Raw genomic sequence first — 13799 nt, 5'->3', positions numbered from 1 at the left:
GAGGATGTTCCTACACTACTGAAAATGTAACAGAAAACTTTCCTTCCTCAGAAAAAAATAAACAAGGAAAAAAAATAATGCTACTTTTCTTAGTCTGCTCCTCAGTTCTGAGTTGAATAGCAGCACTGAACTATGGATCAGAGATCATGGTACACTCACGGCTATGGCAGGATGGACTAAGCCCTACAAATTCCTCAAAACTGGTAGATTGAGGACTTAAGTCTTTCCTCAAATTCAGCACTTTACCTCCTCTAATCTGTCAGATAACTAGTTGCTGCTATCAAGGATCAGACAGATTATTCATTAGACTATTTCAACTGACTGTTCTCTCTACCTTTTTTTTTCTTAGCTCACCTGAATAAAATAGAAATCTCCTGGAAACCCTGAAACTGAGCCTTCAATAAGACCATTTCTAAGACTAAGTGATAATTTGAGAAGACTACAAAGACATCTCATTTCCCTGCTGCCTTCCCATGCTTACTCAAAGCAACACAAATGAGCCAGGCACACGGACCCAGCCTACACTGCTCTGCTGTCCTGACCTAGTCTCACCTCCCACCACGCCAGCAGCCGTAGACGAAGCCCAACACGCTTCATCCTGCAAGAACGCGGAGTGCAGGACTCCCGGGGGTGTGGTGGCCATGAGCTCACTGCATTCCTGGAGCCCTGCAGCCAGCCAAGTCTCCTTACTCCACTCAGAGCAGGATTCTGTCATGACAGTCACACCCCTTCAACTTGCTTTATATTGGCAACCAAGAAGCAAAAAAAAAAACCAACAAAAAAGCCAACAAACAAAATCTCTGTTCTAAATAATCTATTTCACATCCTGGAAGAAAATGAAGCTGACAGTTTGGAATGCCAGACAGCATTTTTAGCTAAACTGTGCAGTTCACATGGATTAGTGCGTTCCTGAGAGCTCTCACTGCCTGGCTGGGTTTCTCCTCCATGGAGGATGGGTTGGAGCAGGAGCAATCAGATCTGACAAGGACTGGAGGACAGCCTCAGGTGTATGGAGCAGTGGCATGCATGGTGTGCTTCAGCCAGGGTGTTTTTGTTCCAAGAAAACATGATGTGTTAAATTGAAACAGAATGCCATACTAACACTGTCCCTTTAAACTCACATCCTGCTTTAAAGGGTCTGTTCTAATGGCAATGTCATCATTTCTTTAGGCTTTGAGTTTCAGGTTGCTGCTTCAAAATTGGATTATTTCTTTTCATTTAAGGAAAAAAAAATCTATTCAGAAGTGACAACACACACTGAATACAGCTTTGAAGTAGTCAACTTCTCCAGAACTTTATCACTGCAGAACTTGTTAATGTATGTGAAATTTTCACAGAAACAAGATCAACTTATAGCACTAAATATATGTCCACATTGGTACCTTTAATGGTTCACGTCTAAAGCTGCTCAGCAATTGACTGTTTTTCAGTTCAGAAGTTAAGTGCCTCTCCCACAGAATGTGAACACCCTTAGTGATATCACTTGGCCACTCTCTTTGTCTATATAACTCTTTTTCTTCAGGTAATGAAAACACCAGCTCCATAAACATCAAACTGGAGACATTCTGGAATTCCAGAAAGCTCTTTTCTCTAAAGCTCAGGGCCCAGAGAAACCAGGACAAGAAAGGGAGCACAAATCTTCTGCACTGTGATTCAACTGAATAAGTTCCAGGTATTAAATAACTTAAATAAATAATTTATAAATATAATTTTTTTCAAAGGAAGTAACTTACCTAACTCAATACAGGTAATTCCAAGAGACCAAACATCTACTTTGCCGTCATACTGCCCTTCATCCATGGCTAAAATCACTTCTGGGGCCATCCTAAGAGAAGAAACTGGTGCTCAAAATAGGCAGTGGAACATATTATCTTCATCAGTATGAAATAGGCTGTTTCCCTGATTTCAGCTACCATAAACAAATATTCCCCAAGCTATCAGGCATGACCATGGGATACTGGGAACGAAGGCCAGGCACCCACACTGGTGCAGGCCTGCAGATGCTGTGTGATGTTCTCCTGTGCTTGCCCAGCTTTCCATTTGTGAGTATCATCACCTTCTCACCCTCCCACATTTCCAATAGTTTAGCTGGCTGACCAACTGTGGTGAAATAATTATAACATGCAGTTGAGTAAACACCACAGATTAGGTGTAAGAGATCAAAAGCATACAAGGGATCTGCAAAGGGGGTGGTTCAGTGAACCTGGCCTTTCCTATGAAAGAAAAAACACTTCAGTTATTTCAACAACCAGACATGGTGAGAATACATGAATTGTTTAAACCACTGGGGGGAGTGATTAAAATATATTACAGATGATTCAATCCCACCTCTACCACTTTAGGTCAGTCTAAGCAGAAAGCAAAATATTTTTATTACTTTTTGTGAACTACAAACACAGGGATACACTATTTCTTGGAACTCAGAGCCTACTTACAACTGAAACTTTTTTTCCTAACCAAGTACATTTTATCATCACCACAACTGGAAGATTACAAAGCTAGCTCCAATAAGCCCAAGTATATTAAATAGCCAATACATGATCCTTTCAGTTCACAAAGCCAGAAATGAGTAAAAATCTTGGCTTACCAATATGGCGTCCCCACAAATGAGTTGGCAGGAGATGCTATGGAAGCAGACCCAAAGTCAGCAAGTTTCACCTGTCCTGGCTCTGTCAGCAGGATGTTCCCTGCCTTGATATCTCTGGTGATAGAACACAAGTGTCAGTATTACTCCACTCCAAAGAAGAAAGCTCCCTGGACAGACTATGAAACACACCAATATTCACATATTCAAGTGCAAAATATTCACATTTCCTCCAAACACAAAGTCTTTAACCATTAGGTTAATTGCTTAAAGTGGCCCTTGATTTTGGATTCTTTTGTCTTACGTGTTAGTCTTGCTAGTGTTTTAGACTACTATAAATCACTTGTTTGGGAGCACAGGGATACTGTGAAAAGAAAATCTCTGCTTACAATGTAGAATTTGGGATGGAGGGGATACAATCAACAAAACAAATGTGTAAGTGTGTATGAGACAGCAAAATGGTAACTACTCACCTATGGATCATATTGTGAGAATGCAAGTATGCTAATCCCTGGAGAGCACCATGGGTAATTGCTGCTATTTCCACTTCTTGCAATGGCTTTTTATGAACTTAAGGAAAGAATTTATGTGAAATTCAACATTACAGAAAACAATACAGTTTGCAGCATGCAAGATTGTTAACAATGTAAACAGAAATACTAAAAGTTCATTTTCACTGGGTTCAGTATGAGAAGCAAATGTAAAAATAGTTCACAGAGTACATTCTATAATCAGATGTAATCTTCTAACTGTAAACCAGCAGCTATTTACTACCAAAGAGACCACTCTCCAACCATAAACTGCATTCCTGTCAGTTATGTGACCAGTCTCCCAAGTAACTTCTTGAGACTCAGTATTGAGTTTTCCATTAATGAAGTGAAACCCCAAACCCCAGAAATTTACAGCAATTCACACACAAATAAATTGTAGTAACACAGATCAGATTCTGGCAGCTCAGCTTTTGGTCCTGAAATGCTTCTGGCAAGGAAAGGAACAACTGACTGGCCACACATATCTCTTCAAAGCCAGGCCACTATAAGAAGCCTGATAGAAAAATGACCATTTAATGAAAGACCTCATCAGCACAACCCTAACACTGCTCTAGTGCTATTCTAGTTAACAGGCCTACAGTTGTTAGTAAGCATTAGGATCAACAGCAAGGGTTTTCAGAAGTAAATCTTGAACTGTCATGGCCGGAGAACCTAAAACTCAGAAGCAAACAAATAGCTGACTTTAAAACGATACAAACTAATGAGAAACTAAGCACCTTGGAAAACCAGTATTCTACAGAAAACCCACTACAACTATGCACGAATTTGACAAATTGCACCTATTTATACACACTCTGGCCCCAGACAAAACTATAAACTCAAGGAAAATTCTGTGATGCTGTAACGCCCTAGTTCAGTACTCTACTTCTGACTTTCCATGAAATAAACACGTGTGACTCACTTACCTTCTAGTAAGTCTGATGCTGATCCTAAACAATATTCCATAACAAGCTGTTATAGGAAGAAATCAAAGTAGTTAGAAAATCTATTATAGTAAATACACGTTTTTTAGACTTGTCTGGAGAAATCTAGAACCAATTCCTGGAGCACAGAGTGCAGGCTGCCATAACAAAGCAAGTACTGCTTGTACCATAAACTCCATCCCAGGATTGTCACACTGACCCCTCCCACAAGTGCCGCTCTAACTGGAAATTAAGCATAACCCTCCTGTGTAAGATACCAAGCAACACCACTTGTAAGGAAGGCCAAAGCACATTCATGACCAGTTAGATATTGTATTACATATCATATTTTATATGCACATACTTAACAGGAATGTAAATAGCACTTAACAAGCTTATCAGAGTATTAAAGGGCTATTTAGGGATTTACTTAAGATTCTGTCCCAGTCAGATTTCAAAAAGAGAAACTAAAACTTTGCCCTACAGATTTATTGAAGCTAACTCACAAAACAGTACTTACAACTTAAACTATTAGTTGAATAATATTAATTTCTTTAGTATATTGCCCTACAAAACTTTATTAGTGATGGGCGTGCATTATTTCAAATACTCAGATTATCAAACTAAATACACTAGAACAGCAACACTTAATCTAAGTAAAAAGGCAAATTTCCTTAAATCTTGGTTCCAGAATGTACATGCAGTTTGTTGAGCACCTGTAAGGCCCTTGGCTATGCTCATCTCAGTCTGCACAACACTAGCACCCAGGTGCCTCCCAAAATCCAGCTGGAGGGATTTCAAAGCACCTTTAAGCAAGGCAAGAGAAGTGCAGAGCAGCATTTGCTTACCCATGCTGTATGCTCCCGCAGATAGCAGCCTTTGTATTCTATACTGTTAGGGTGTTTTATTCTTTGGAGGAACTTGACTTCCTTAATAATATCCTGCCATTTCTGTAGGGAATAAAAGAAACAGAAAGACTTTTTAGAACTGTTACCTTTTTGTTGTTGTTGTTACTATGTAGGTTAATTATTTTAAGAGGCAAAACTATCTCAAGGTTCAAATCAAAGTAAGTTTGTATCAACACTACGATATTCACTGCTTAACTCCTCAGCAAACCCACAAAATAAGTTGCTGATCAATTAGCCTGTATGCAAGGATCTCTCATCAATGTAATGTTTTATGTTTATATATTTGTATGTGTGCATAGGATATACTGGTAAACACTTAATATCTGAACAAGTCCTCAAAAAAGAAGTGATCCTCTACTAAGGGATACCAATTCTGTTGCCAAATCAAACATACACCCCAACCTGAAAGAAATGTGGGTGATAAGTGTCCTTCAGCAGGATCAGCTGCCTCTCTCAACTCTTGTTACTACACAGACCTATCCCTACTAGTCACTATATTACACTGGATGAGGCTCCCTTTATCAGTTGCCAACTATCTAAGTACATTCTTGATAATGTTTCTCTATTACTAGTTTAATCTTTACAAGGGCCAATTTAAAATGAGTTACCTACTAGATAAAGGAATGGTTCTGCTGGAGAAAAAAAAATAAAGAGATAAAACAAAGTCAGGTTTATAATAAGGGGAGCTCTGTTAGTGCAACTTTAAAGCAGAGAAGAGGCCAAAATGTCAAGTTCCAATGTGTGCCCAGACACTGACATTGCTTGCCTTGGACACCTCCAAGTCCCCCCATGTGCTGCACATCCACATCTCAGGCAGAAAAGGCATGAGTCTGAGAGTGCAACAGCAAAACTACAACTACAGAAAGTACCTTCAATACCAAATGCAGTAGCTGAAACCATTTAAGTATGGAGCTATAAACGTAAGAGTGTTGACACTGAAAATGTTTTTGAGCAAGAGTATCAGTTCTGAAGTTAACCAGAGGGAGAGGAACCCAACACCAAAAGGCTCAAAAGCTGCTTTCCAGGTCCTGTTAATCTCTCAGCACACTCTTCCTCACATGTTGGTATGTGGGTAGTATTCACAGAGGGACAGAGGGCCCATCTACCCTGAGGCTTTGGAAAACATGTGCAAAACCTCAATAACAATTTTAGGGTTAGAGAAACACATGAAACCAGGGAACACAGAAGCCCACAACTGAGGCAGCTGATTGACTACATTAAGTACTTCTCAACACCAAAATTGCTATAGAATTACACAGTGCAGCTATAACAAACTCTTTCACTGACACTGGAGTGACTTAGTTGCCTTTAACCTTCAGCCTCAAAGGCTTTGAGGTACTAAGTAATAAAAGCCAAACCAAGAAAGCATCATGTTAAATTTCTGTACTGGGAAGAGAGAAGTCACGTATTAGTCAAGAAGTATTCATTATTTCCTTCATTAATAAAAAAGCTCCAAGATCACATTAAGAGCACAGTACTACATTTTTCAAAGGTTTTAAACCTATTCTTAGTATAAAATATGACCTTATTTGAGAGAATAATTTTTCCCACCAATGATAAAATCTTATTATGAAACCAAATGATAACAGAATGCCCTTAATCAATTTTCTTTACATAGGCTCGATCATAACTCCAGTGAACTTCTGAACAAAACAAATAAATATGGATGTAAAATAGAAAGTGTTTTAATCCTGGTCTTATTACTTTCTTCAAAATAAAGAAACATACGCATTGAAGACAAACAAAAGCTATTTCTGAAGCATGCACAGTTTGTTTCATTCATGTGAATAGAGTATTTATAGCTCACAGTAATTAAAACAGTAGGACAAGTAGCAAGTACAAATTATTCTTTCATCAGTACACAGTTAAACAAGTCACCGCAGCAACAAAACAGAAACAGGCATAGCAAATTTAACTCTGAAGCTAGAATTTAGGACTGCTGGAGAGACACTGCCACCTCTACCTCCTACACAGACACACACACACAGAGGAAGGAATAGTTCACCCCCTTGGAGTGCAGATGATCAATACACAAAAGGCAGGCACAGAAAGCAATGAGCTGTTAGTCGAACTCATCAGAGCAAGACTGCGGCTAAGATTGGAATAGAGAGAATGGAGGGAGAGAACCATAAATGCTTTGGACAACATGCTTATGAGAAATACTTCTGCTGAAAAATCATGCCACAATTTGATAGATGTTATTTACCAGAAATAATATCAAATTAGCTGCTTGTGTCATCTTGGGCTTTTCAAGAATCTGTATTAGCACTTAAACGCTTCAAGTATAAAATCAACTCTCTGTGCTAAGCATCCCAGGGAAAGGAGACACATCTGGGGTAGCCATGAAAACACTTAATGCCTAAATCTCAGAGGCCCACTTCTACAGACCCTTCTGCAAAGACTGCCTTAATCCCTGGCTCTGGCAATTCTTCTGGAATTATGCTGCTGTTCAGATTTTCACACTCATCCATTCACCACTCTTTTGCCTTTGTTTCAGCTGCTCATGAGCACAGTCATTCAGGGAGGGATGCACTCTGCCTCACTACTTGGTACAAGCAAGACTCCCTCTCACTACTGCATCCATTTCTACCATTCCTTTGTCCTGGTTTTTTGGAAAGGTATTTAAAATGGAACATTTAAGGGCAGTAAGACACCAACATACAAACTCATAATATAATTTTTTTCCCCTGTCTACACATTTCTGTGGTCCCAAAAAGAGCCCTCTGCATCTGAAAGAAGAGAGTTCCACCTCTCTTTTTTCAGGAGCAGACTATACAGAAATACACTGAACAGTAAATTGATTTATTTACACAGTACTCTTATTCGCCTTTACAGTTATAGAAAATATTTCTCCTGCAGGAACCCAAGCAAACTAAAATCATCCCAATACAGTAATTATTTGCAATGATCCAGGTTTGATATACAATATGTTCTACATACCTCATTGGACTGCTTCCCACTATATGACATTTTCTTGATGGCCACCACTTCATTGGTGCGCACATCACGTGCCTGTAACAGGAAAACACAATCCATCAGTTGCTCCAGGCCCCAGCTTTCCATAAGATGCAAACCACACACAATCATCAAATAATCTCTAGTCTTAGTTAATTTTTGCAGAGCATTAAAATAAAATATCTTCCAAGAGGTGTGACTGCTGCAAGAATTAGAAATTTCTTTCCAAAGTGAAAGGGAGACAAGGTGCGACATTCTCCATGCTCAGCATCTACCAAGTCTCTGCAGGAGTCAATCATTGACTTAAACTAAAAATCAGCTCTGATTCAAGTAGAAGGGATTTTCCCTAAATCAACTTCTCTCCCTGCCCAGGTCCATTCCACATGAAACAGAAGCAAAGCTCAGCCACCCAGTTCCATTCAATCCACATGGAAAGATGCCATATGATGCACTGGAGATAGCCACCAGTGTCTAGAGCAGGTTTCTCCCCAGTGCTCCCAAAAATTAGCTTTTGTGTCTTAAAGGAAGGCAGATGATACAGAGAGACACGGCAGCAATCCAAGTGACCCATCTTCAGATGAGGCTTCTCAGTTTCATAGTATTGTTATTTACACTGCACCATAAATGTACATAGTTTTTCACACTTCAAAGGCAAACTTCCTGACTTCAGACAGCAACAATGCAAGGCAAGGACTAAACAAGAAGCTTTGTTTAATTCAGCACCAAAGCAAGGGCTCATTCCCCAGAGCAGGAGAAGAGGCAGCACCTTGCAGGAAGGATGGCTCCAAATAAGACCCCAGATTTCCTCTGCTAGAGATTTCAGCAGCACAGGAGGGTGGTGAAGGAAAGACCTCTGAGTCTCTCTGATAATGATAATCAACTTGGACATGAAGCCAAATGATATAAATCAGAATAATGTGCACCACAGCATTCACAGACGACTGATGAAAATGTTGATTTTTAATATATTTGTACTATCAAGCACAACCTACCAGAACATGGATTAATGAAGTACTAGGGCTGTGCCTTTTGTAAAAAGGTTTTTCAGTCATGTTTTAATTCTGCTGTTCATTAAAGAGACTCCCAGAATTCCCTGCCAGTCTTTATTTCAACTGGCTATGATAAGCTTGAACCAATACTATTTTTACTTTTCTTTCTGTTTCAGAGGATCCTCTCACTGATAGCACTTGAAGAGTTGGGTGGGGTGTGATTATTTTTGTTGTTTGAGACAAAAAAGAATAAAATTCTGCCTGTTAGATCTTTACTGACTAAACACAACCTCTGAAACATTCAACTGTGTGAAAAACTGCCAATAAAGCAGGGAAGCAAAATACTACAGTAAAGCAGAAGGAACCCAGCTCTAACAAAAGAGAGTGGGTTATTCTTCTGCTCCATCTGCAGTGTTCCAGTGTAGTAGGTTTCCTGTGTCAAGCAAAAGCTATTATTACACTGCAGAGCAGGGAGTAGGGTAAGGATAATACCAAAAATGATTCAGAGGTGCCAGACTTGCAGTTTCTAAGAAACTAAAACCATGAGGTGAACCAACAAAATTCATATCAATTATAAACGAAAAAAAAAAAAAGGAACTTTCTGCTATGAAGGATGCAACAGAAACAAAGAGAAAGGGGTAAGATCAACATATATCACCCATAGGTTGAAGCACTGCTAAAAGGGAAGGAAGATGGGCACAACTATTTATCAAGCACATTTTTTGGTGCAGGCTGTATGCCATGAAAGCTGCCTGGAGAGAGGATGCTTTGCATCAGAAAACCCAAGCAAACAACACCTGACAGAGGTCGCTGAACACCTACAGTCCTAGAGAGAGAGAACTGTCCTGGCTGACACCCCAGAAATATTAAAATCACAGAGTTGCATTTGCTTTTTTTAGTTTCCCTGTGATCTTGGATAATTGAAAAACAATTCCTAGACAAAAGCCAGGAGGATGTGCAAGACCAGCTCCCTTTAACCACCCAAATGAGCAAGGCTTGTTTCATGGTAGACATGTATGCACATATATCCTGCTTTCTTCCAAAAACTCCACACAAAGGATCAACATCTGGTGACCAGAGCAGCTTCAGCATTGATACAGGCAAAGTATGCACAAAGAAAAAGTGGAGTATGTCACTGGCTTCAGTAATATCATTTAGAGCAGTTATTAACTATAATCCAATATTATGTTAATTAGAGAAAGTTTAATTGTTTGCAGTAGCAGAATCAAAATTTTGTCAAAAACCTTAAGTTTTATTTCTAGCTTTACAGAGGAATAAAGTATACCCAAGAGACAGGATCTCCTATGTTTTAGTTCTTCGTGCTTATTTAATTCACATTAAATTTCCCTCTCCATGTTGACTCTTTGATCTTTTGGGCTTCTGTTTGAAGGACGGGGCACAGTGCATGGAACAGTTTCAGATTCAACATCTCAGAACCATTAGTAATTAAAAAGACACAACACAAAACTTACAGGTTTAAACTTCCTAAAACAGAAACAGCAATCAGAAACCTTCTCTTGACAAAAATGAAGCCCCTACATGGGCTGGGGTTGTGTGATGCACTGCTTAGACTCGTCTTCTTTATGCAAGTGCCAAATCGGAGGTACTTTCTGACAAAAAAGCACAATCCAAATGCCAGCAAGTAATTGCACTCTATAGTGAGTAAATACCGATCTATAATGAACTGGTGATTTAAAATGGTGAGGGAGAAAGAGAAAGAATGGCTAGAAATTAATGGCCTCCGAGTTGCAATTGCTTTGGAGATGGAGCTGGTAATGGGCCATCAGCCCTTACCACAAGGACAAAGTTCAGGCAGGCTACAAAAACCTCATGGCAGCCTCCTGCTGGTGTTTGGGAATGCTGTTTGCTTCCAGCTCACAGCCTATCTGCAGCTGCATTATGGGTTTCCATATCTGTGTGGTCCATGCATGCCTCTGAAAGATACAGTGTTCCAAAAAAACTTCCACAATATTTCTTCAATAATATTTCCACATAGCAGGAAGACAGATTTGTCAGTTCCCTCCCTTGATATTCACTCTTTAACCAAAGTGAGGTGAATTTAAGGCCACAGGTGAATATTGTTTCGTTAAAAAACACTTCCTCCCCCAGATCTGTTCCCAGACAGTGGTGGCTCATAGTTTTAAGCAGGGAACAAAATTAAGAAGCTTTTCCTAATTAGTTCATCTGTGCTGCATTAAATTTGTGCTGGAAGGTTCCCAACATGGTCTGCTGCAATTATTAACACTGAATAGGCATCTCATAAAATAGTGACACAAATGGCTTTCTGAAGGAAAATTGGCAGGTTTGGCCACACCTCCTATAATTATAAACGTGAAAAGGTTTTCTGAGGAAAGCGTTTTTTAATGAAGGCCCCACAATATTTGGTTGGCACACAGCAAGCTGCACTGAGGTTGCCATGAGGATCCCGTTCATGTCAGGTAAGTACTATGCAGATGGATACCGGGACTCTTGCCTGCAGTAGGAATGGATGTGACAGGACAAATGACAACAAAAGCACCCAAACTCCGGTGTCAAACATAAAGAATGGCTTTAAGGGAGCCTGGGGGTATGCACAAAGGGGAAAAGAACTCAATTTCACTCAAGGAGCAAGAGGTGATAAGGAGATGATCAGACCAAGAGAAGTGCGCTGCCAGTTAGAATTGATGGAGCAGAAGTCCACGTTTTAATTTGCACATAAATCCCTGCTTACAACATAATGATGCACCTAAAGGGCAAGGACAAAGTTTCCAGGGTTTTTTTGTTGTATGCAAACATCTCGCAGAGACTGCAAGTTTGTGAAAGGATTGAGACCATACAGACACACAAGATAACACCTCTGCCCCAAACACCACACAAGAAAGTCATAGTAGTTAGTTTCTTTTCCTCATTATGCTCAAAAAAGTCTACACCCACAGTTTAAAAAGAAATACAGCTAAAATTCACAAGTCATGGTGCTACTTACAAAATAAACTGCTCCGAAGCTTCCATGGCCAATCTCTCGGAGATCTGTGAAGAGCTTTTCTGGATCTTCTTTGAAGAAGAGCTCTGCAATTTCGGGGTCCTTCAGGCTGCCCGCTCGGCTGGTTGATGGCATCCTGCTGGGCAGTCAGCCGACCGACTATCTGGGTTTAAAGTGCTGCTTCAACCCTTGGCTCATCTGTATGAATGGAGCCTCTTCAGCATGGATTACTGCAAGAAAAAGATTGCAATCCTTCACTGCTTATCCTCTGCTCAAAGAGCCCGAAACAAGCCACAGCAAAGCAGCTTCCACTTCTTCCAGAGCAGGCAGCCCTGGTGCTGGGATAATGTCACAGCCCCACTGTGACACCAGTCAAGCACTTCATCTAGGACAGAAACCAAAATCAAAACACAAAATGAGGCGCATTCCACGCTCCAGCATCTGCTCAATCACCTGCAGAGCAGCTAGAGAATCTCTGACCTACAGCGACAGCCAGTTCATCACCAGTGAGTCCACGTTACTGTGACACCCTCCCTCTGAAGAGCTACACCCACTGTGTCCTAAAATATTGTTTGGATTTTGTGATGTCTATCACAAAGTGCCTGTTCTTCAGAGGTTTACTTGCAAGCCCTTTCTTCAGAGAAACAGCATCCAGAACAGGAGATACCCGATTCCACACCCGCTGCTCCTCCTTCTGCTCTGCTTCAGCAGAGGCAAATACACATTGAAAATTGTGACTGGCATATGAGACAATGGACAATAGGCCATTGGCAAACACTTTCTTCAGAGGAACTTGCAACTTCAGACACAACTGGGAATGTATAAAATTCTTTCTGTCTGCACCATGAATTCACTTTCATTTACTACAAGCTTTGTGTCTTGGAATCTATCCAAAATAAAAGTATACTGTTAAGTTGTGCTAAAATCTTACTGTATCTTTACAACAGGTGATGCCAAAAAACCACTATAAATAAAAAGCCTTTTTCTATTCCTCTTAAAGGGAGGTCTTAGGATTTCCTATCAAATCCCTGTAAATTATCACTAATAAAAACAATTCTGTCACTGGCAAACAGTTAATCACACATCTCTCTTCTTTCCAAAAAAATCTGTCTGGCCAAGACTTGTGCTTTTTTAATTTCTATTTTGTATCTCAAATTTGTTTCTGTAAAAAGTTGGGGGTTTATTTCCATTATGAAGATGTGAAACACAACAAGCCTGAGTTTAAACAACACATCAGAAGGCCCTGTCCATTTCTCGTCCCCTTCTGGACACTATCAACTCCACCTTTTTCCAAGCCTCTAGACCATCAATGAATCATTTGTCTTCCAGTCCCTGCAGAGCAATTCCTGCAAGGATGGAAAAAGACATATTCCTGCATGTTTGTGCTCAGTGGTTCTCTTTTCTGGAGAGCTGCAGCATGTGCAAGTCCCATAGCCTGCTCCTTGCTAGAGACCTCCCAGCACTGCTGCAGAGCCTGGCTGTGAAACACAGCCGAGATGTACCTGGCTGTAAACTCCACAGGAATCTCCAGTTTTTCTGAGGAAGACATGCATGGGAGAGAGAAAGCACAGAAGGGAAGCAAAATCCAGCATTTTCCTTCAAGCAGTCAGCATTCAAAGAGTTTTATAATGCAACCCAGAATGCATTTCCGTGATAGCCTGCTCTCAGGGGAGAAGGAGAAGCTGACACTGAAATCCCAGTGGTGGACCAAGCAGAGGAACAGATACACACACACAGAAAATATGCAGCTGCTCACAACTCTGCCACACTGCACTGCTGAGCACTCACACATTTCCTATGATGCAGGATCACTGCAGGAGCCTTGGAACAACCAGCATCTGCACACAGCTGCCAGGGAGGCCGAGTGGGATGCACAGGATCGGGACTGTGATATCCCCACCTTCCCTTGCATAACACCATAACTAATACCGTGTGGGAAGGGAAATAATTA

General features: G+C 40.4%; 1 protein-coding gene across 1 annotated transcript in view; it reads right to left on the bottom strand.

The window, feature by feature from the left end:
• TAOK1 (TAO kinase 1) overlaps nt 1–13799 on the bottom strand; it is a 67867-nt gene that overhangs the window by 27863 nt on the left and 26205 nt on the right. Inside the window, exons 2-8 of the mRNA XM_030962950.1 lie at nt 11852–12078; nt 7886–7957; nt 4886–4987; nt 4041–4086; nt 3058–3154; nt 2588–2701; nt 1734–1825 (exon numbers count right to left, since the gene is read on the bottom strand). Coding sequence (XP_030818810.1) covers nt 1734–1825; nt 2588–2701; nt 3058–3154; nt 4041–4086; nt 4886–4987; nt 7886–7957; nt 11852–11983 — 655 coding nt within the window. The 5' untranslated portion in view covers nt 11984–12078. The remainder of the gene's footprint in view (nt 1–1733; nt 1826–2587; nt 2702–3057; nt 3155–4040; nt 4087–4885; nt 4988–7885; nt 7958–11851; nt 12079–13799) is intronic.

This window comes from Camarhynchus parvulus, chromosome 19 (assembly GCF_901933205.1).
Source record: "Camarhynchus parvulus chromosome 19, STF_HiC, whole genome shotgun sequence".
Lineage (NCBI taxonomy): Eukaryota > Metazoa > Chordata > Aves > Passeriformes > Thraupidae > Camarhynchus > Camarhynchus parvulus.
This window is presented reverse-complemented; position numbering and strand designations above follow the sequence as displayed.